At 37.1% G+C, this 23,233-nt stretch overlaps 1 protein-coding gene across 1 annotated transcript in view; it reads left to right on the top strand.

Annotated features, from left to right (window-relative positions):
* The window catches only part of LOC134745606 (sodium-dependent neutral amino acid transporter B(0)AT3), a 47,384-nt gene that overhangs the window by 14,378 nt on the left and 9,773 nt on the right, over positions 1–23,233 (top strand). Inside the window, exons 2-3 of the mRNA XM_063679694.1 lie at positions 16,668–17,339; positions 19,878–20,239. Coding sequence (XP_063535764.1) covers positions 16,668–17,339; positions 19,878–20,239 — 1,034 coding nt within the window. The remainder of the gene's footprint in view (positions 1–16,667; positions 17,340–19,877; positions 20,240–23,233) is intronic.

Below are 23,233 nucleotides of genomic sequence, written 5' to 3'. Positions count from 1 at the left end.
TGTAAGTGTGATTAACTGGTGTTAATGCATCCTCTGAGCTAAGCTCCTGCCGGCCATGGTTGTTGTAATGAGATTGTCTTGCAATATTTCTGTATTTTCGGACTATATCAGAAAATGGAATTCAAGGCTACGTATTGTAAGTGCTTATAGAAAACAGTACTTGTTATTTCTATTACGTAACTAAAGGTGCACAATTTTACCGACTAAATGTATCAATTTTACATTTTTGTGACTAAAGTCGATAACGGTCTCTTAAGCGCGCGGTTATTTTATGCGATAAACGCAGCGTCAATGGAATGTGGGAAAAATGACAATGCGCTGAGTTTACCGCGTAAAACAATGTAGTGTCATGTAGATTATCTGATGTACATACAATGGGTGTGCGGCAAACCAAACCAAAACGCATTGCGTTTATCGCATAAAACAACCGCGCGCTTTATCCACTCGTTTGCCCATATAGAAGAAAGAAGAAAGAAAATACATTTATTTAACGCCACAACAGATTACATATATGAAAAAAAGGAAACATACAGACAAAAAACATTGGACGCTAAAATAGGACCCCACTCAGCATAATGCCGCGGTAATCCGCGGCGCTGGTTTTCAGTGGGGACCTGACTTAAAACTATGACTTGGTGGCGACACATACGCCAACGACACAAACAAAAAACACAGACAAAAAAGTAAGTAACTACCACAAAAAATCTATACATACTAAACAACAAAAGAGAAAAATAAAAACAATAATGAAATATAAAATGCACAATGAATTAAGTATCTCACACATCTGCGATAACCTTTAGGCTATCACGGCGTACATTTTTCCCGTATAACGTAATACGAGATTTTATCGAAAACTGTAGTGAAAGCAAAATTTGTATGGCAACTTTCAAAATTCACATGGCTAGACGGCTTTCCCGCATACTCGTAGACGCCGTGTAACCGATTTTGAAAGTGCCATACAAATTTTGCTGTCACTACGGTATTCGATAAAATTCCGTGCGGGAGAAATTAACACCGTGTGAACCTAGCCTTACCATTTGAGTTGAGCACCGGATTTAGTTCTACGTAGCAGATTGTAGCTACGGCGTAGCGCCCACGCTACGACTGCTACGAGCGCGTAGGCGAGACTTTCTGCAGTCGTTGGTCGCGTAGGCGAGGAGGGTGATTCGAACATTTGAAACTGTTATTGATATAATATTATCTATGTTTTGCGCGACACACAAAGTATCTTTTTTATCCGACTTCAAAATTCTTAAAGGCGGAGGTTTTCAAATCTTTTTTTTTTTATAAACTGATCGGCGATTGACCCTAGTCACACCTGATGGAAAGTGAAGACAGGGCCTAAGATGGAGCTCACCGGTTCAGTAACAGCCTATTCACTCTTGTTTTAAAGAGACCGAGATCATATTGATCAGGGAATACAGATGGCGGGAGCGTATTCCATTCCTTAGCCGTCCGTACCAAAAAGGAGGAGGCAAAAAGGTTGTAAGTTTTTTTTGTTTTTTTTTGTTACCTCAGAAATTCCTATGTGAAAAATTATAACTTTGATTGAATGTATATACGTTAGTGATTTTCATATTTACATTACATTTAAATAAGTGGAACTGCTGATGAAGACCAGCGGGATATCTCAACCACACGTAGTCCTTTTTGTCAACGTCGAGTTCTGATGATATATAGATTCCATATGGAATTGAGGGAACTCCTCAAATCTTAAGAATATACTTTTAGCAAGTAACACTCTTAAAATTTCACTACGCGACACCCTAAGACGCGTAAAAAAGGAAGAAATGGAAAAATTCGCACGCTTCAGGTAAGCTTCGGTAGCTCAGTTGGTTAAGAGCGATTGGACCGGTGTTCCAAAAGGCCACAAGTTCAAATCTTGTTCGAATCGGTGAATTTTTCCATTTTTCCTTTATTAAAAAAAAAACCGGCCAAGTGCGAGTCGGACTCGCGCACGAAGGGTTCCGTACCATTACGCTCAAAAACGGCAAAAAAATCACGTTTGTTGTATGGGAGCCCCACTTAAATATTTATTTTATTCTGTTTTTAGGGTTGCGTACCCTATTACTAAGACTCCGCTGTCCGTCTGTCCGTCTGTCACCAGGCTGTATCTCATGAACCGTGATAGCTAGACAGTTGAAATTTTGACAGATGATGTATTTCTGTTGCCGCTATAACAACAAATACTAAAAAGTACGGAACCCTCGGTGCACGAGTCCGACTCGCACTTGGCCGTTTTTAGTATTTGTTGTTATAGCGGCAACAGAAATACATCTGTGACAGAAGGACAGACAGACAGCGGAGTCTTAGTAATAGGGTCCCGTTTTTACCCTAAACTAACGAACCCTAAAACTTAGACATAGACATAATTTATTGGTAATAAGATATTACAGGTCACAATTTTTTTACTTATTTCTACACATTACTTATTTTTGATTTATATATATCACTAATAAATATTTTTCTTTTATTAAACAATTCAAAATTACACTATTCTTAACAATGTATGTATGTATAAAGGGGCCCACTGACTATCAGTCCGCCGGACGATATCGCCCTGTTAGTAGTTCGGAACTGTCAAATTTTTGTTCTAACTGACAGGCCGATATCGTCCGGCGGACTGATAGTCAGTGGACCCCTTTAGTGCGGTCACCCGCACTTAATCTGTTATTGGTCAATAACAGTAAGAAAAGATTTCCAAAGTTCTAATAAGCCTTCAGTCAGACGTCACGTAGGCGAGATCGTTGCGGAGCGATAGAACCAAGGGTTAGCTGAAGGTGGAGGGCGATTTATTCAAAGTCAAGTTGAATTGATTACAATCTGTTCGTGATGTCAGTTAGACTTTAGAGGGTTCAGGGTAGCCTCATTATATAATTACATAAATCTCTGTTTTAACATTTTGGTGGGACATCAGTTATCCGCGAACAAAAGTATTATATTAAACATATTAGTAACGGGTCACTCACGTATTTTAAGTCGAAAACGCTCGACATGTTTCACTCTACCGAGGAGCGTCATTAGGAGCTTGCGTCGACGGTGACGGACCGGCGCAGACTGCGGGCTCCTGATGACGCTCTCGGTACGGAGTGAAATATGTCGAGCGTTTTCGACTTAAGGCTGTTCCATCGGTTTGCCGCTGTCTTTGTCACATTTCGCAAGAAAGAACGGGAAAGAACATACGCGCCAAGTGTCAATTTTGATCGAATTTTGTCGGTTTTTATTTATTTTAAAAACGTTACCTTACAATATCGAAATTCTAAAGCTATGAAATTACTATTTATGTTAAGATTGTTTTTTCTTCTTTTTTGTTTATAGTATCACATAATAAATAACCGAGTAAAGTAGGATTAAAACTCCGAGTTAGAGGTTACTTTGGATATTAATTGTATCGAGCGAAGTGTCATAATTCGTGTATCGGAAACTATGTTGTTAAAGATAATATAGTCAAGAACTACATATATTTTTTCCACGTCTACAATTATCAAAGCCGCTTAGAAAAACATGATCATATAAGGAGATTTTTCGCCTTCTGGCTCAGGGAACCGCCTTAAAATACGTGAGTGACCCGTTACTAATATGTTTAATATGTCTGTGTCTCACGGAAGTTTTGTTAACAAAAGTATTGTTTCTTGTTAAAAATAAAAGAATGTTTAAAAATAAAATGAATGAATGGCCCATAATTATTTTTCACCCCGTAAATTCCCGTTTAAGCGTCGCGAGCATTTCTGTAGCATTACTGGAGCCCCATTAACGAGCGATCGACTCGCGATAGAGGTTGCCATATAACAGGGAATTGTTATGCAGTGAATTTATGTACCTATAGGTATAGGTATCCATTCGGTACACTTATGTAGTGAATGGATTGAATGGGCCATTTAATTTCTTTGTGTTGGTACGGTAAGAAATATATGTAGCAATAATTTATTCGTACAAACAGAAGAGGGAATTATACAAAACAGAAAAACATAGGAAGGCTTAAGGCCGTTCCATCGGTTTGCCGCTGTCTCTGTCACATTTTGCAAGAAAAAACGGGAAAGAGCATGCGCGCCAAGTGTCCATTTTGATCGAATTTTGTCGTTTTTATTTATTTTAATAACGTTACCCTACAATATCGAAATTCGAAAGCTATGAAATTACTATTTATGTTAAAATTGTTTTTTCTTCTTTTTTTGTTTATAGTATCACATAACAAATAACCGAGTAAAGTTGGATTAAAAGTCCCAGTTAGAGGTTACTTTGGGAATTAATTGTATCGAGCGAAGTGTCATAATTCGTGTATCGGAAGCTATGATATTAAAGATAATATAGTCAAGAACTACATATATTTTTTCCACGTCTACGAATATCAACGCCTCTTAGAAAAACATGATCATATAAGGAGATTTTTCGCCTTCTGGCTCAGGGAACCGCCTTAAGGAGAAAGTGAGCTTAAGAAAAAAAGCTTAGACAGATGCTGGCGACATCCAGCTCTGATCTTCCGATGACAAAAATCAATTAAAAACAAGTACAAAAAAGAATAAACAGAAAAAATCAATTACCTACATATAGCGAACTAGATATTAAATGTAAAGGATTTTCTTAAGAGTCCACAGCAAGCTCGGTTCTCCATACAAACGTAGTTACACTCTCATTTTAAAACGACTAGCTAGATTGTTCTGAAACTTTGTAATTACAATAAGGTATATCTATGCCTGTAATATGTTTATGTAGCTTCAGATACCATCGTTAAAATAATACAGCGAATTTAAGTTCTTTATACAAAACATGTTATTGCTCTATTGCGGTTTTTTATAAGATGGCGCTATATAAATTAATTACAGACCAGGCATAGATATACCTCATGTCATTGTATGTGCAAAGTTTCATTACAATCCAACACGTAGTTTTAAAATGAGAACGAAACTCCGTTTGTATGGTAAGGTGGAATTCGGCGGACTCTTAAAAACTCATAAATATTACTATTTAACGATATTTTTAAGTCATAAAACTTGTTCCACGATATATTATTATATAAAGGTTTTACATTCACGAGTACACATTTTTTAAACTAAACCACTTACATTTGCATATTGAATTTTTCTGACTTTTTGAACTTAATCGCTGAATCAAGATTTACGAAGTTTTTGTATTGTAATCGCAAGAACTGTACCCCTGGCGTAAATTTTATTCGAAAGCGTGATGTGACGTAGAGTTTCCAAAACGTCCCGCTTGGCGCGCTGTTCAAAATCTCATACAAAAATAGACAACGCAAACGAACGCTCGTCACGCTAGAATGAAATTAATACTAGGGGTTCTGGTTCTGACAAATGGCTAAAACGTTTCTATATTAGTCCCAACAAAGCCGAAACACTGAACTCGTTATCAAGCGTGGTTATTCGTATTCATGGTAACTCTGCGAACAAACAACAACTGGAATTGCGAGATAATGGCTTTATGGCACTTTACTATCGTCTTCAAGTTCTAAGTAATTAGCATTAAGAGTCCCCGGCAAGCTTGGCCTAATTTCGCCTTTTATACCACGTCGGTGGCAAACAAGCATACGGCCCGCCTGATGGTAAGCATTCACCGTAGCCTATAGACGCCTGCAACACCAGAGATATTACATGCGCGTTGCCGACCCTTTAAAAACCTGTACACTCCTTTTTTGAAGAACCTCGTACTGTAGCCCCTCGGGAAAACCTCGGAAGGGAGCTCATTCCACAGCCGAAGCGTACGCGGGAGGAAATTCCGCACAAAAACCGCACAGCACGCGACCATTTAGGTGCTACACCTTCCCATACAAACGGAGTATCGTTCTCATTTTAAAATTACGTGTTGGATTAATAATTTTCTCTAGCGTTGTATGTATCTATTGTACCTATATATCTGTTAACATTTTGTGCCCTATCAGGGTGTCAGTACCAACTACCTGTAACTAACATCTTTTGTACATAGGTACAATAACCAGAGACAATACCTTTTGTCTCTGTCTAGTCCTGTTAATTAGTTTGTATAGCTCTAGTTTATAAAACAAACGAAATAGAGCAAAAACAAGTTTTGTATGAAAAACTTATGTAAATTCGCTGTATTTTTTAAACTATTGGTATCTGAAGCTACAATTACAGGACTAGATATACCTTATCCTATTGTAAGTACAAAGTATCAAAGCAATCTAGCTAGTCGTTTTAAAATGAAAGCGGAACTACGTTTGTATGGAGAACCAAGCTTGCTCGGGACTCGGGACTACCCGAGTCGGGACTCTTAAGGAGCTATATTAAGTTTAATTTGTAATTCTTATCTATGGGTTTTTGCCTGAAGTAAACATATTGATTGATTGATATTTCAATTACATTTATTCTAAGCACGAATGAAACTACATATATAGTAACTTTTTCTCGCTGCACGCTGTGCGCAAAATGACTTTATTTTATCTCTGTACCATTATACCTTATCTTTCATAATAAGTTCCATTTGTCTCTTAATTAATACATTTCCAGACCCATTCAAGCCACTCTATATACTATTTACGTACTATATACTCTTAGCGGTACGAAAGAGTTAAAACGCAAATACTCAGTAATATATTTACCTACAGCAATCACAATCCTCCACAGACACGAGCAAAAAGGTCACACAGAGCTTTGTGTTCGTGTCAGTGATGAATGGACTCCACACACAACTCAAAACGGCTTATGTGCGCATTGGTGCGTAAGATTGAACGGGTTTTTCATGAGGGGTAAGACAAAAAACCGGCCAAGTGCGAGTCGGACTCGCGCACCGAGGGTTCCGTACATTACACAATTTAAACAATGTATTTTTTATGTGAAACGTAATTGAAAGGTAAATTGCGGTTTACGATTTATGACGTATTAAAAATAAACTACTTACTAGATCTCGTTCAAACCAATTTTCGGTGGAAGTTTGCATGGTAATGTACATCATATATTTTTATTAGTTTTATCATTCTCTTATTTTAGAAGTTACAGGGGGGACACACATTTTACCACTTTGGAAGTGTCTCTCGCGCAAACTATTCAGTTTAGAAAAAAATTATATTAGAAACCTCAATATCATTTTTGAAGACCTATCCATAGATACCCCACATGGGTTTGATGAAAAATAAATTTTTGAGTTTTAGTTCTAAGTATGGGGAACCCTCAGAATTTATTGTTTTTTTTTTCTAATTTTGTGTGAAAATCTTAATGCGGTTCACAGAATACATCTACTTACCAAGTTGCAACCGTATAACTCTTATAGTTTCGGAAAAAAGTGGCTGTGACATACGGACGGACAGACAGACAGACAGACAGACATGACGAATCTATAAGGGTTCCGTTTTTTGCCATTTGGCTACGGAACCCTAAAAATCGTCCGTATGCCGAAGTATTATTTAATGTATCTAAATAATTATAAAACTTGAGATAATCAATAATTACGTCTGGTTGACGTAACTGGTGACCGAAGAGCTGGCGGCTTTCTCGCACAACGTATCAGCATTGCGATACAGCGGGGAAATGCCGCCAGCATCCTTGGTACAATGCCTCAAGGGCCTATTTTAGATTTAAGCTAGTTATTAATTTCGTTTACGTAGTACCACTGTATATATCTTGTATATCAATAAATAGGTAAAGAAAATATGCATAATGCACAGCGCATGACCTTGCTTCCTAGTAAAACAATAATAGTAAATACTTATTTCTTACTCTGTCAATCAAATATATAAGTACTTGTAACGTTTCATCTAAATAATTTTAAAGTTAAAAACTGTAATAGATGTCATATATTAAAGAAAAAGTGACGAAGCCCCACCTAGCCTAGTCTTACTAAGATGGCATATAGTCGAGAAATTCGGACGGGCACCGCCGTGGCGAGGTGGCCTAGGGGTTCATGGCGTTAGCCGCGATAGCTAAAGACGCCGGTTCGAATCCGGCCTTCACCACTGGAGGGCTTCGTCACTTTTTCTTTAATATATGACATCTATTACAGTTTTTAATTTATATATAGTAGTGTGAGTGTGACTACTTAAAAAACACAAATCAAAATATTTAATAAAATAATTTGATTTGTTCCCAAACTTGTTAATTCTAAAGTTACGAGTCTGATATCTTATTTTCATATATATATATATATATAAGCGAACTTGTTAATTCATTGTAATTGTACCAGATATAAGTTTATAAATGTGATGTATAATTTGTAACTACTTATATAAATTCTTCTTCTTCTTCTTCTTTTAAAATTATGGCTTCAGCCCAGTGGGACTATTTCGCCGGTTTACAAACGACAAAAATTGTACGGTTGTACAAGACAGTGTACGGTGATTTGTTAGCTCTTGTAAATCGATAGCTAGTCTTTACAAGAAGCACGTGGACTACCGGCCGTTGACTCCAAGATGGTGGTTAAACGCGCTTCAAAATTAATTCTCCATTCACTGCACACTACCACATTAGTTTACTGTATAATAAGCTATCGATATTACACTTTAAACAATATTAATAAGCAAAAAACAAAGTAATTAATCACGATGCTAACTATCAAGATGGCGCTCGAACCGGAAGTCCATATAAATTCAATGTACGACATACATATATACGACATACGCAATCCCGGGCTCCGACCACAGAATAAATAATAGTACTATATTGTACAACATTATGTGTACAATACATATAAAAATAACCTGTCAAATAAAGGTAACTAGAGTGCCTACTCGTATACAGTGTAAATTCGCTTTATTGTGAATATAAATAGTCAGAAGCCCAGAACATGCCAGCATTTTCTGAGTTGGGTCCGTCCGTGACAAGGCTCACATTTGTCACCGTGTTTTATCTCATATGTTTTACTCTTATTTCATCTTGTCACAAATACCTGATTGTTTTCACAATTTAATTTTTACTCGACATAGGATTTAGCTGTCTATGTTGTTTTTGTCGTGAATTTCACCATAGCTTCAAAACACACTCGCTCAGTAAATGTGGAATTGCACGCAGGCTTAGCGGGAACTATAGAAAAAGCGTTTTCCCTAGGGAGTTATGAAGTTTCTAGTATTATAATTAACAGCTTTTGGTCATTATACTTCATTTTTGTATCGCAAGTGTGATGAAAAACATTGTGTGTAACTCGGGGCGTAATAATATTACAAACTCGAGTCTATAAATCGCTCCGGCAAGCTGTCGCGATTTAACTATACTCTCGTTTGCAATATTTAACTTACGCCCCGTGTTGCACATAATGTTTTTCATCACACTTGCGATACAAAAATGAAGTATAAAGACCAAAAACTTCATAACTCCCTAGGGAAAACGCTTTTTCTATAGTTACCGCTAAGCCTGCGTGCAATTTCATATTTACTAAGATCGTTTCGTGGCCAATAATATGTTGAATAAGCAATATTATGATAAAATAAAGCTAAACAGATGATGAAGACCGAAGGCAATAGAAAAAGGTGATGAAGTAACGCAACCTTATGAATTTGGGTTTGTTAGAATAGTCTATGAGTAGTACAGGACTGTCAGAAGAAAAGTCGGCGATAAAAGATCCTACAAAAAAAGTTTTTTGACAAAAAAAACTTCTTTATTAACTGTTTCCCTAATAACCTTAAACTGTAAGTAAAATGGAAGTTTTCTGGTACTTTCGCAAAGCCTCAAGCTTAGATCAAACGAGTGTAATTTTAAAACTCATTTGGCGTTACTTAGCGGCTGGGGAGTAATCAGCCTAATGCAGAGCGAGATTATAACGAGGGGCCAGCGCAGGCCGGCCCTACTACTTATACGGATTACGATTTTATTAGCTTTTTATAAATGGCTTGTTAAACGCTTCTTGGGTGTAAAATATCGACAGACGCAATTTCAATTTTAATACTTTATTGATAGAATCGAATTTTACATGTCAGGTTTACAAAGCTTAATGCTAAGGCTTATAATATTAATATAAGATTTAAGTACATAATTGGACAGACAAGGCTGAGCCAGCGAACCAGTTTTAAGGGTTCCGTACCCAAAGGGTAAAAACGGGACCCTATTACTAAGACTCCGCTGTCCGTCACCAGGCTGTATCTCATGAACCGTGATAACTAGACAATTAGCTCCATGCATGAATTTATTTTTATTTTTGAATTCATAATTTATATCGTTGGAACACCGGAAATGATAAAAATACTTTTGTAAACCTTAACATTATTTTATTAAAAAATATTGAAAATGTTGAAAATTTTTGAGCGGTTGAAACGCTCATAATTTTTGGCGCGAATTCGACAGAGCGTGATGACGTCACACGTTGGGCGGCCCAACTGACGTTTGCTACTAATGACACTAATCTGTCGAACGCGTGACGTCACGTGGCGTTTCGAGCGTTTTACTCACTGCTTTTCGCGGGCAAATTTTTGTACTTTTTATTTATAATTTTAAGTAATTAAATGGTAATTTAAAAACGGAAATGCATTTGTAACATAATATAACGGTAACAAACATCCGAATAAAACATATTTCGTGCAAATATAAACTTCATGCATGAGGCTAATTGAATTTTTTTATTTTTGTTTGATTAATAAATAAGTATATAATAGTTTTAACACTTTTAACTACTTGATACAGTGTCGGGTCTCGAAAAAGGCCTCAAGTACGCGTCAGACGCCAGTTTAAGTTTAAGTTTCTTATAGAAACATTGGTCACTAGTGGTTTGTTTCAACTCCATCGGGATTTTGTTATATACTTTATAGGTCCTACCGTATGTATACACCTTTTAGACTTGGCAAGTCGCGTCTTAGGTGGATTAAGTTCAATATGCCCTCTAGAACTCGCACCTCGGGCGTTGCAACGAGTCGGAATCTATGTGCAATATAATAAGATAATCGTTAAATTTAGTGTTTTTTTTTCTTTACATGGCCCCGCTTTGGGTAGACGCCTCCTCCATCTGTTTCCATTTTTTCCTATCCTGTGCTTTAAGCTTCGAGTCTGTAGAGAATTCTTTGAAATTCGTCAATCCAGCGGTCTTTGGGTATCCCTTGGGCTCTTTTTTTTTCTTTTTTCTTTTTCCGATAGGGCGATAGGGCTGTGTGCAATATACCTATAATAATTAAAAGTAGTCATACAAATAAGTTCAGCGGCCAGGCTAAAAATAAAAACAACTAAATTATTGTTCACAAATGCCGCTCTTCACAAATTATCTTGTATGTACCAAAATTTAAGAGTCCTAAATAAGGAAAAATAAATATAAGTTAGAACCTACTCGTGAGTCTGTGTGCGCAAACTTGGCTCCGTAGCTCCCCAGACTTGCTGGAAACACGCGCGGCCTGTCTTAATATTTGTACAACTCCTGTGGAACAACTTACTCTGTACACACTTAAGTGAACATTATAGGTACATTATACGAGTATATTGTAGATGTTTTATAGATTTGCTTCAGTTTCATTACATTAACCCTGCTATCGTCTGTCATACAACTTTGTCAGTAGAAAAAAAGCGCGAAATTAATATTTTCTATGGGATGGTAACCACTCGCGCCTCCATTTTGTAAATTTGCCGCTTTTTTCTACTGACAGAAATGGCTTGACCGATAAAAAAACCTATTAAAAAAAAACCGACTTCATAAAACAGTTTGAAATGCCATTAAAATTATTTACAATCTTTTAAATCATCTAAGGGCCACTGTTCCAGGGTTAACTCGGAGTTAACCATTTATACAGGGTTAAACTGTACTGTATAAATGGTTAACTCCGAGTTAACCCTGGAACAGTGGCCCTTAGATGATTTAAAAGATTGTAAATAATTTTAATGGCATTTCAAACTGTTTTATGAAGTCGGTTTTTTTTTAATAGGTTTTTTATCGGTCAATCCATTTCTGTCAGTAGAAAAAAGCGGCAAATTTACAAAATGGAGGCGCGAGTGGTTACCATCCCATAGAAAATATTAATTTCGCGCTTTTTTTCTACTGACAAAGTTGTATGACAGACGATAGCAGGGTTAATGTAATGAAACTGAAGCAAATCTATAAAACATCTACAATATACTCGTATAATGTACCTATAATGTTCACTTAAGTGTGTACAGAGTAAGTTGTTCCACAGGAGTTGTACAAATATTAAGACAGGCCGCGCGTGTTTCCAGCAAGTCTGGGGAGCTACGGAGCCAAGTTTGCGCACACAGACTCACGAGTAGGTTCTAACTTATATTTATTTTTCCTTATTTAGGACTCTTAAATTTTGGTACATACAAGATAATTTGTGAAGAGCGGCATTTGTGAACAATAATTTAGTTGTTTTTATTTTTAACCTGGCCGCTGAACTTATTTGTATGAATACTTTTAATTATTATAGGTATATTGCACACAGCCCTATCGCCCTATCGGAAAAAGAAAAAAGAAAAAAAAAGAGGCCAAGGGGTACCCAAAGACCGCTGGATTGACGAATTTCAAAGAATTCTCTACAGACTCGAAGCTTAAAGCACAGGATAGGAAAAAATGGATACAGATGGAGGAGGCGTCTACCCAAAGCGGGGCCATGTAAAGAAAAAAAAACACTAAATTTAACTATTATCTTATTATATTGCACATAGATTCCGACTCGTTGCAACGCCCGAGGTGCGAGTTCTAGAGGGCATATTGAACTTAATCCACCTAAGACGCGACTTGCCAAGTCTAAAAGGTGTATACATACGGTAGGACCTATAAAGTATATAACAAAATCCCGATGGAGTTGAAACAAACCACTAGTGACCAATGTTTCTATAAGAAACTTAAACCTAAACTGGCGTCTGACGCGTACTTGAGGCCTTTTTCGAGACCCGACACTGTATCAAGTAGTTAAAAGTGTTAAAACTATATATACTTATTTATTAATCAAACAAAAATAAAAAAAAACAATTAGCCTCATGCATGAAGTTTATATTTGCACGAAATATGTTTTATTCGGATGTTTGTTACCGTTATATCATGTTACAAATGCATTTCCGTTTTTAAATCACCATTTAATTACTTAAAATTATAAATAAAAAGTACAAAAATTTGCCCGCGAAAAGCAGTGAGTAAAACGCTCGAAACGCCACGTGACGTCACGCGTTCGACAGATTAGTGTCATTAGTAGCAAACGTCAGTTGGGCCGCCCAACGTGTGACGTCATCACGCTCTGTCGAATTCGCGCCAAAAATTATGAGTGTTTCAACCGCTCAAAATTTTTCAACATTTTCAATATTTTTTAATAAAATAATGTTAAGGTTTACAAAAGTATTTTTATCATTTCCGGTGTTCCAACGATATAAATTATGAATCCAAAAATAAAAATAAATTCATGCATGGAGCTAATTGTCTAGTTATCACGGTTCATGAGATACAGCCTAGTGACGGACAGCGGAGTCTTAGTAATAGGGTCCCGTTTTTACCCTTTGGGTACGGAACCCTAAAAACTGGTTCGCTGGCTCAGCCTTGTCTGTCCAATTATGTACTTAAATCTAATATTAATATTATAAGCCTTAGCATTAAGCTTTGTAAACCTGACATGTAAAATTCGATTCTATCAATAAAGTATTAAAATTGAAATTGCGTCTGTCGATATTTTACACCCAAGAAGCGTTTAACAAGCCATTTATAAAAAGCTAATAAAATCGTAATCCGTATAAGTAGTAGGGCCGGCCTGCGCTGGCCCCTCGTTATAATCTCGCTCTGCATTAGGCTGATTACTCCCCAGCCGCTAAGTAACGCCAAATGAGTTTTAAAATTACACTCGTTTGATCTAAGCTTGAGGCTTTGCGAAAGTACCAGAAAACTTCCATTTTACTTACAGTTTAAGGTTATTAGGGAAACAGTTCATAAAGAAGTTTTTTTTGTTAAAAAACTTTTTTTGTAGGATCTTTTATCGCCGACTTTTCTTCTGACAGTCCTGTACTACTCATAGACTATTCTAATAAACCCAAATTCATAAGGTTGCATTACTTCATCACCTTTTTCTATTGCCTTCGGTCTTCATCATCTGTTTAGCTTTATTTTATCATAATATTGCTTATTCAACATATTATTGGCCACGAAACGATCTTAGTAAATATGAAATTGCACGCAGGCTTAGCGGTAACTATAGAAAAAGCGTTTTCCCTAGGGAGTTATGAAGTTTTTGGTCTTTATACTTCATTTTTGTATCGCAAGTGTGATGAAAAACATTATGTGCAACACGGGGCGTAAGTTAAATATTGCAAACGAGAGTATAGTTAAATCGCGACAGCTTGCCGGAGCGATTTATAGACTCGAGTTTGTAATATTATTACGCCCCGAGTTACACACAATGTTTTTCATCACACTTGCGATACAAAAATGAAGTATAATGACCAAAAGCTGTTAATTATAATACTAGAAACTTCATAACTCCCTAGGGAAAACGCTTTTTCTATAGTTCCCGCTAAGCCTGCGTGCAATTCCACATTTACTGAGCGAGTGTGTTTTGAAGCTATGGTGAAATTCACGACAAAAACAACATAGACAGCTAAATCCTATGTCGAGTAAAAATTAAATTGTGAAAACAATCAGGTATTTGTGACAAGATGAAATAAGAGTAAAACATATGAGATAAAACACGGTGACAAATGTGAGCCTTGTCACGGACGGACCCAACTCAGAAAATGCTGGCATGATCCGGGCTTCTGACTATTTATATTCACAATAAAGCGAATTTACACTGTATACGAGTAGGCACTCTAGTTACCTTTATTTGAGAGGTTATTTTTATATGTATTGTACACATAATGTTGTACAATATAGTACTATTATTTATTCTGTGGTCGGAGCCCGGGATTGCGTATGTCGTATATATGTATGTCGTACATTGAATTTATATGGACTTCCGGTTCGAGCGCCATCTTGATAGTTAGCATCGTGATTAATTACTTTGTTTTTTGCTTATTAATATTGTTTAAAGTGTAATATCGATAGCTTATTATACAGTAAACTAATGTGGTAGTGTGCAGTGAATGGAGAATTAATTTTGAAGCGCGTTTAACCACCATCTTGGAGTCAACGGCCGGTAGTCCACGTGCTTCTTGTAAAGACTAGCTATCGATTTACAAGAGCTAACAAATCACCGTACACTGTCTTGTACAACCGTACAATTTTTGTCGTTTGTAAACCTCTCAATACCTTGATACTGGCGAAATAGTCCCACTGGGCTGAAGCCATAATTTTAAAAGAAGAAGAAGAAGAATTTATATAAGTAGTTACAAATTATACATCACATTTATAAACTTATATCTGGTACAATTACAATGAATTAACAAGTTCGCTTATATATATATATATGAAAATAAGATATCAGACTTTCGTAACTTTAGAATTAACAAGTTTGGGAACAAATCAAATTATTTTATTAAATATTTTGATTTGTGTTTTTTAAGTAGTCACACTCACACTACTATATATAAATTAAAAACTGTAATAGATGTCATATATTAAAGAAAAAGTGACGAAGCCCTCCAGTGGTGAAGGCCGGATTCGAACCGGCGTCTTTAGCTATCGCGGCTAACGCCATGAACCCCTAGGCCACCTCGCCACGGCGGTGCCCGTCCGAATTTCTCGACTATATGCCATCTTAGTAAGACTAGGCTAGGTGGGGCTTCGTCACTTTTTCTTTAATATATGACATCTATTACAGTTTTTAACTTTAAAATTATTTAGATGAAACGTTACAAGTACTTATATATTTGATTGACAGAGTAAGAAATAAGTATTTACTATTATTGTTTTACTAGGAAGCAAGGTCATGCGCTGTGCATTATGCATATTTTCTTTACCTATTTATTGATATATAATATGATGATATAAGTGAACATTATAGGTACATTATACGAGTATATTGTAGATGTTTTATAGATTTGCTTCAGTTTCATTACATTAACCCTGCTATCGTCTGTCATACAACTTTGTCAGTAGAAAAAAAGCGCGAAATTAATATTTTCTATGGGATGGTAACCACTCGCGCCTCCATTTTGTAAATTTGCCGCTTTTTTCTACTGACAGAAATGGCTTGACCGATAAAAAAACCTATTAAAAAAAAACCGACTTCATAAAACAGTTTGAAATGCCATTAAAATTATTTACAATCTTTTAAATCATCTAAGGGCCACTGTTCCAGGGTTAACTCGGAGTTAACCATTTATACAGGGTTAAACTGTACTGTATAAATGGTTAACTCCGAGTTAGTTCGCTAATCCTGGAATGCGGCCCTTATCCGCACTGAATGCAAATTTGCACAATAGACAAAAACTTTTGTGTGATGCATTTGTTGTAGCAAGCAGAGCACATTTATCTGAGCATAGCAAAATAAGCAAAACGCCAAAGATTTAAGAATCACAGTCAAAGATCACTCGATGTTTATAGTTTCCTTGTTCTTCAATAATCTTCTAGGTATTAGTTGAATTATCCTACAGCAGTCTCATTCCCCTGGCTATACCTATTCGCAAATTCCCAGGAGATTCCGCTCAGACGTTATGGTTGTAGATGGAACTTGGCACGGGTTACACAGTCACCAAAAATGAGATGCTAATAAAACGGCATCTCCTGGGAATTTGCGAATAGGCCAGGGGAATGAGATTTTTGTAGAATGACCCTGTTTGAGACGAAATTTAATAACACACATTTGACGTTATTGAAAGAAAAAACTACAAGCACCCAATTTTTTTTAAATAATAAACTTTTCTCTCTTGTTTCAGGTCAGCAGTCCGACCCAGTACTTCTGGTACAGAACCACCCTCCAAATCTCCGAGGACATCAACTACCCCCAAACCTTCAACTACAAGATAGCCCTCGCCTTAGTCATAGCCTGGATCCTCGTCTACATGTGCATGATCAAGGGCATCGCCTCCTCAGGGAAGGTCGTTTACGTCACCGCCACCTTCCCTTACATCGTCTTAGTTATATTCTTCTTCAGAGGCATCACTCTCAAAGGCATGAGTGATGGACTTATACATCTATTCACTCCGAAATGGCACACGATCTTGGACCCAGTTGTCTGGCTGGAGGCAGGTACACAGATCTTCTTTTCGCTCGGACTAGCGTTTGGAGGTCTAATAGCTTTCTCATCTTACAATCCCGTGGATAACAACTGCTATAGGGACGCGATAATGGTATCTATGACTAACTGCTTAACGTCTATGTTCGCTGGGATCGTGGTGTTTTCTATAATTGGGTTTAAAGCCACGATGGTGTACGAGAAATGCCTGGACGTGAGGAACGAGACATTGCTGGAGTTGTTCGGGTCTGGATACAGATCCATGAAGTTTCCGGAGGCGGGACAGATGGTGACGGTGGACTTAAACGGGAATTTGACGAAGCTGGTGATGCCGCATCTGCCGGAGTGCGATCTGCAGAAGGAACTAGATAATGTGAGTTAACACATGAATTCCACTTTTTTAGTTAGTACATAGCAAATGTACGAGTATATGGGATCTATTCTAACGCATCAAGAATAATCGTAACCTACTGTAATCGTAAGTGAAATTGGAGAATAAATTTGAACTTGACTGTGACTTTAGGATGGTTATGTTGGTACAGACAGACGGAGATACTTTTGCAGTTACAATATTAGTCATAGCCGACTACTTACAACACTAACTGGGTCAACATCAGCTTTTAAACACCCATGGTTAGGGCTTGAATTAAATTTCATGCACAAGCGAGATCTGATGATAAATGAAGGTACTTCAAATAAAAGATCATCGACCAATATATTATATATATCCCTGCATAGCTGCAAAGGTACATGTGTAAGAAAATAAAAACTATGTAAGTATGAGGTCCATAATCCAGGTAGGTATTTATATGTACTTAATTTACTAATAATAACGTTTTAACTGACCTGAACAAGCATGTGCTGTGAAAGTTTGTGTAAGTAAATGAAAATGGCTTATCGTAACAAAATTCGCTAACCGGTCAATTCGAACAACGTGATAATTAGATACGAGAACAATACGAGAACTAACAGATACGTTATAGTTTAGTTCTCATCTAGTTATCTTTTGCAGTTCGATTCGAGAAACCAATTGTCATTTCACGCTACAATTATTGTGACGTTTTGGGATATCCTTTAGATATCCATTGGATGTCTAAGTAGTCTTAAGCAATTCTTAAAGAGATCGTTCGGGAGGACATTCGGAATCGCGGAATGTCAAAGACATGACTTTCTTGAATATCTCGTTATCGTTTCTGTTTCATATCTAGTTGATATCTAGATCATTGTTCGAATTGGCCCGTTACGGTTAAATCACAACACTTTCAGCAATGTTCACTGAAGTGTCGTGCATTGTGGGTAAAGTGTAGCTGCGTGCATGGTGTGCAAATTCGAGCAAATTAACGAAGTATGCAGACGCTTTCGACTAGTGTTGGTTAAGACTCAAGTCCTTCGAGTCCTCTGTTTTAAGACTCGAGTCAGATTTTCGTACGTATTTTTTCTAAATTTATATATAGTAGTGTGACTACTTAAAAAACACAAATCAAAATATTTAATAAAATAATTTGATTTGTTCCCAAACTTGTTTATTTACTGCTATTTAGAAAAAATCTGTGAAATTATTGATGGAGACATTATATTCGAACCTCGAGTCCGGCTGCGTTTAATAAAACTTAATAAAGGACTCGATTCGAGACTGTTTTTCAAGCACTGAATCTCGTAAAAACGAATAGGGTTATTAAAATGTAGACTCAAAAGACTTGAGTTGCTACCAACACTACTGTCGACGGCTGCGCGCCCGGCCCCGGCCAATCGATATTGTGACTTCATGTTGCAATCGGACGGGGTCTCATTTTAACACGTTTCCTAACTTTCCTATTCTCCTGTACAGGAGATACTGTACTCGTATATTAGAGATGGGCCGAATATTTATTTATATATTTGGTAATTATTCGGCATATTCGGCAACACAATTTGGCTGAACAATTCGGTTAAAAGTGCCGAATAATCGGCAAATACTTTTTATTATGCTTGTCTTGTAACAGTAAAATGTACCCCCAGAACTTTTCAAGTACTTTCTTGACTTTCTTCCATCAGGTTACGTTATTATTAAAACACAATATGATGAGACTTGTTGAATCCATAGAATGTTTTGATTATTTGGAGGGTGTTAAAACTTTTTTTGCGTGTCCCTTGCCTTTTGACCAGTTTGCTTATAGGGAATTACCTAGAAAACAGTTTATCCTCAGCTGCAAATGTAATTCATGCATTTTAAATGGTTTCATAGAATGATGTCGATGAACCGAATAATTCAGCTGAACATCCGTAATCGGCAAACTCCATATTCGGCCCATCTACTTTTTATACAGTTTTGTAAGAAACTAGCGAGGCCAGTTTGGTTTTTCGAGCCATAGGTGCGTTGCGTTCCCAGAGAAAGTTATGAGCCTCTCTCGCTAGCTCGGAATCACATGGATGATTCAGTTAGAAGGTCGAACCATACTGTTCTACTTTAGGGATGGCCAGGGGGCGCCATAGCCTTCAGTAACAAGTGCATATACTTGGAAAATTTCGACCTAAATTTGCCGCTGTGATCCAGTGGCCGAATGGCACAGGCACGTGCTGCAATAGCAGAGGACGCTGGTTCGATTCCAGCCTGGGGCACTGGAGGCTTTGGTCACTTTTTCTTACATTTATTTCAGTTTAAAGTTTTGAGGGTTGCCGTTTAGGATAGAACCTGGAGGACACACGAGGGCATTTCCCAAGAATTCAGCATTGTCTCTGGATTGTCTCGGTTTTTTATAAGCTAGTCCTTTGAATTAGAACCATATCAATTTTCACAGTAAATACATCTGGTGCTCCATTATGAAATACTAATAGTAATAGGAGGATAGTAATTTCAGTGTTCATATGACAACCGTATTATAAATATGTCCCCAATTATGTAATAATACTAACCAATGTATTATTTTTCCAGACGGCCTCCGGCACCGGCCTGGCCTTCATCATCTTCACCGAGGCCATCAACCAGTTCCCCGGCGCCCAGTTCTGGTCCGTCCTCTTCTTCCTGATGCTCTTTACCCTCGGCATCGACTCCCAATTCGGCACTCTAGAGGGCGTCGTCACCTCCATCGTGGACATGAAACTCTTCCCGAACTTGCGAAAGGAGTATCTGACGGGAGGGATCTGTTTGACATGCTGTCTGATGTCAATGGCGTTCGCGCATGGCGCTGGGAGCTATATATTCCTGCTCTTTGATATGTATAGCGGGAATTTTCCGCTGCTGATTATCGCGTTTTTTGAGTGCATCGGGATTTCGTACGTGTATGGAGTTAAGAGGTGAGTTTATATATTTTTTAGGTTTATAGATGTAAGCCAATAATGGTTTTTTTTTACCACGAAGCTCTGTTTGTTTTTCAAAAACGAATGAGAGAGTTGCATTTTATCCGTATGCGTGGCATAAGTTGATGCAAATTTTTAGTTGTTATTTATATTGACGGGTAGAATTAGCTTTAAATTATGATTTTGAATGATAAATATTTAATAGCGTTCATTTTTAGGGTTTCGTACCCAAAGGGTAAAAACGGGACCCTATTACTAAGACTTCGCTGTCCGTCTGTCACCAGGCTGTATCTCGTGATCTGTGATAGCTAGACAGCTGAAATTTTCACAGATGATGTACTTCGGTTGCCGCTATAACAACAAATACTAAAAACAGAATAAAGATTTAAGTGGGGCTCCCATACAACAAACGTGATTTTTGACCGAAGTTAAGCAACGTCGGGCGGGGTCAGTACTTGGATGGGTGACCATTTTTATAGATAATGGTACGGAACCCTTCGTGTGCGAGTCCGACTCGCACTTGGCCGGTATTTCATTGGATTTGATTTGTACTTGTAATGTTTTAGTTAGTATTTTTCTTGCGTTGGTGTGGTGAAAATTTTTGTATCACTCGGTACCTCGGTAGCAACATTTTTAATCCTCATGTCTTGGAATGGAACCCTCGCGACTTCAATATGATATTAGCACGAGAGCTTAATTTACAACAATTTTGCCCCGATAACTAACTTTTTTATCATAGCTCCAACTAGTCTAACATATGCAAGTTATCGCTATGAGTAGGTACTATTCTTCTCCAAAACCATTAATTTTCGCTGAACAAGGTCTAATCAGTAGCTTTTAAGCCTCTATGATTGGACTAACATTGATCCGTAGTATTCCGTAGTACCCATAAATCCATTCTCCGGATCTGTGCATGGTGGCCTTTTAGAGAATATGGTATGGCACTTACGACAACTCCGACTTTGGCATCCAATATAACTATCATGGAGCGTTTTTATCGACCTGCTCTAGCCATGGTTCAACGCCATGAATGTCCGTTAGGCTTTGGATTTTGGTAGATTCTTTTAGCTGTCTCCCTCGTTCCGCTTGCGCCAGAAATTGAAGGGAATCCAAAACGTACGTGAAAAATCGAATTTATGTAAAAATAAAAATTCACCAAATTTATTCCGCAGCTGCTCAATTTAGCAACCATGAAGACGACACTTAGATAACATGTTTAGGCAGCTTATTAACCTTTTGTTTCTTTAAATCGTACCAAGGAGTCAGAGAAATAAATAGTCTCAAATGAAGCTCGATAGGCTTGTCCGAGATGAATTTGCTAGACGATATTGAACGCATCATAAAGTCCCTAAAAGAAAAAAATATAAAAAAACCTTATATCTGATATGGTTTAAAAATACACTCAGATCAAACCCCTGGAACATAATAGTAATACAAAATAATATACATATCAACAGTTAGACGGTTTTATCTGTCTTTATACTTAACGATACAGTCTTTATAACGGTAATGGCAGGTCGCTCGCTTTTAAGATTGAAAACCTTTTAGCAAGTATACGAATACCTAACACTCAATAAGCTATTTTAGCTGTCGTAGGCATTTTAGGATTCGCTAATATTTCGTATATTTTGGAGTTCTCTCCTTTAGGTGTTAATAAGAATAATCATTCATAACATTTCATAATCAATACAAAATACTATAAGGTTCGTTACAGTCAATTAATTATTGATTTTATAAGGTATGTAAAATCTAAGAAAAAAAGAACGTGCTTTCGTGCACACATTTTTCTAAGACTTGAATCATGTCACATAATGAATGAACTTTTATAACGATATTGGCAATATTATAATTATGATTTTGACATACACTTTCGTCTAAATAAATAAATCACACTCTGCCTCTGCCCGCAAAGTTTTTCAACTTAAACCTACCCTAATCTTGTCCTATTTTCGCCCTGTAACTTGCCCTAACTTCGTAATATTCTCGAGTCTGAGGGATCTTAGGGATCTGAGGCAGTCAATATTGTAATAGATACTACACCAATATTTAGGGATGCGGAAACTCAACTTATTTGCGACGTGCGTCTTGGTATTAAAGTGACATGATACGAGATTGGAGATCAATTGAACATAAATAACAATATACCTCTCTTCGTGTACCACGGCTTGTCTTATAATACAGGTATGATCTGCCAGTTTGAATTAGTGTCCGACCGAAAAATTCGATTTCGGTGTCGGCGTAAAAATCTTGTTTCGGCCGAAGGCTCGGTTTTGGCCAAAAAACTGCCGAACCTTTTGGCCGCGCCGAATCTGTGTTTTCGGTAGTGTCCGGCTGAAGTTTCGGTTTCGGCAGTTTAGCATAATTTTTTTTTAGTAAATCCCCATCATGGTATAATTTAGCTATAACATTAACCCATAACTGCCATCAAAATAGCTCTGTTGTACTCTGTAGAAACTTTATTAAACATGATGTTTAAATATTTTCATTAAGGAAATTTCCAGTGTTATGTATATCTATAAAAGACTGTTTGTTTCTTAAATAAATAAAATATCTTAAGCACTATCTTAGTATATGCATCTCGATAAAATATATAGGCGATATATAACTCACATTCGATGTTATTGGAGCTCAAGGCTCAAGGTAAAGTTTCCCGTCACGTCCGCCGAGTTTCCAAAGCCACGGCGCAGTTTCATTTGACAACACGAAATTTTCTTTTGAATTACTACCTATACAGTCTACACCTTATAAAACAAAGTCCGCCGCAGCGTCTGTATGTGTGTATGTATGTTCGCAATAAACTCAAAAACTACTGAACATATTTTCATGCGGCTTTCACCTATCAATAGAGTGATTCTTGAGGAAGGTTTAGGTGTAAGGATTTGTGTACCGAAGCCGAGGCGGGTCGCTAGTCATTTATATAACGTGAACAAGTTATATCGGCTTTTTTAAAACTATACTCAATGACTCAACTAAGCTAAAACTAGGTATATC

The sequence above is a fragment of the Cydia strobilella genome, chromosome 11 (assembly GCF_947568885.1).
Source record: "Cydia strobilella chromosome 11, ilCydStro3.1, whole genome shotgun sequence".
NCBI classification, from domain to species: Eukaryota; Metazoa; Arthropoda; class Insecta; order Lepidoptera; family Tortricidae; genus Cydia; species Cydia strobilella.
The sequence above is the reverse complement of the archived record's forward strand: the minus strand, read 5'-3'. Positions and strand labels throughout refer to the sequence as shown.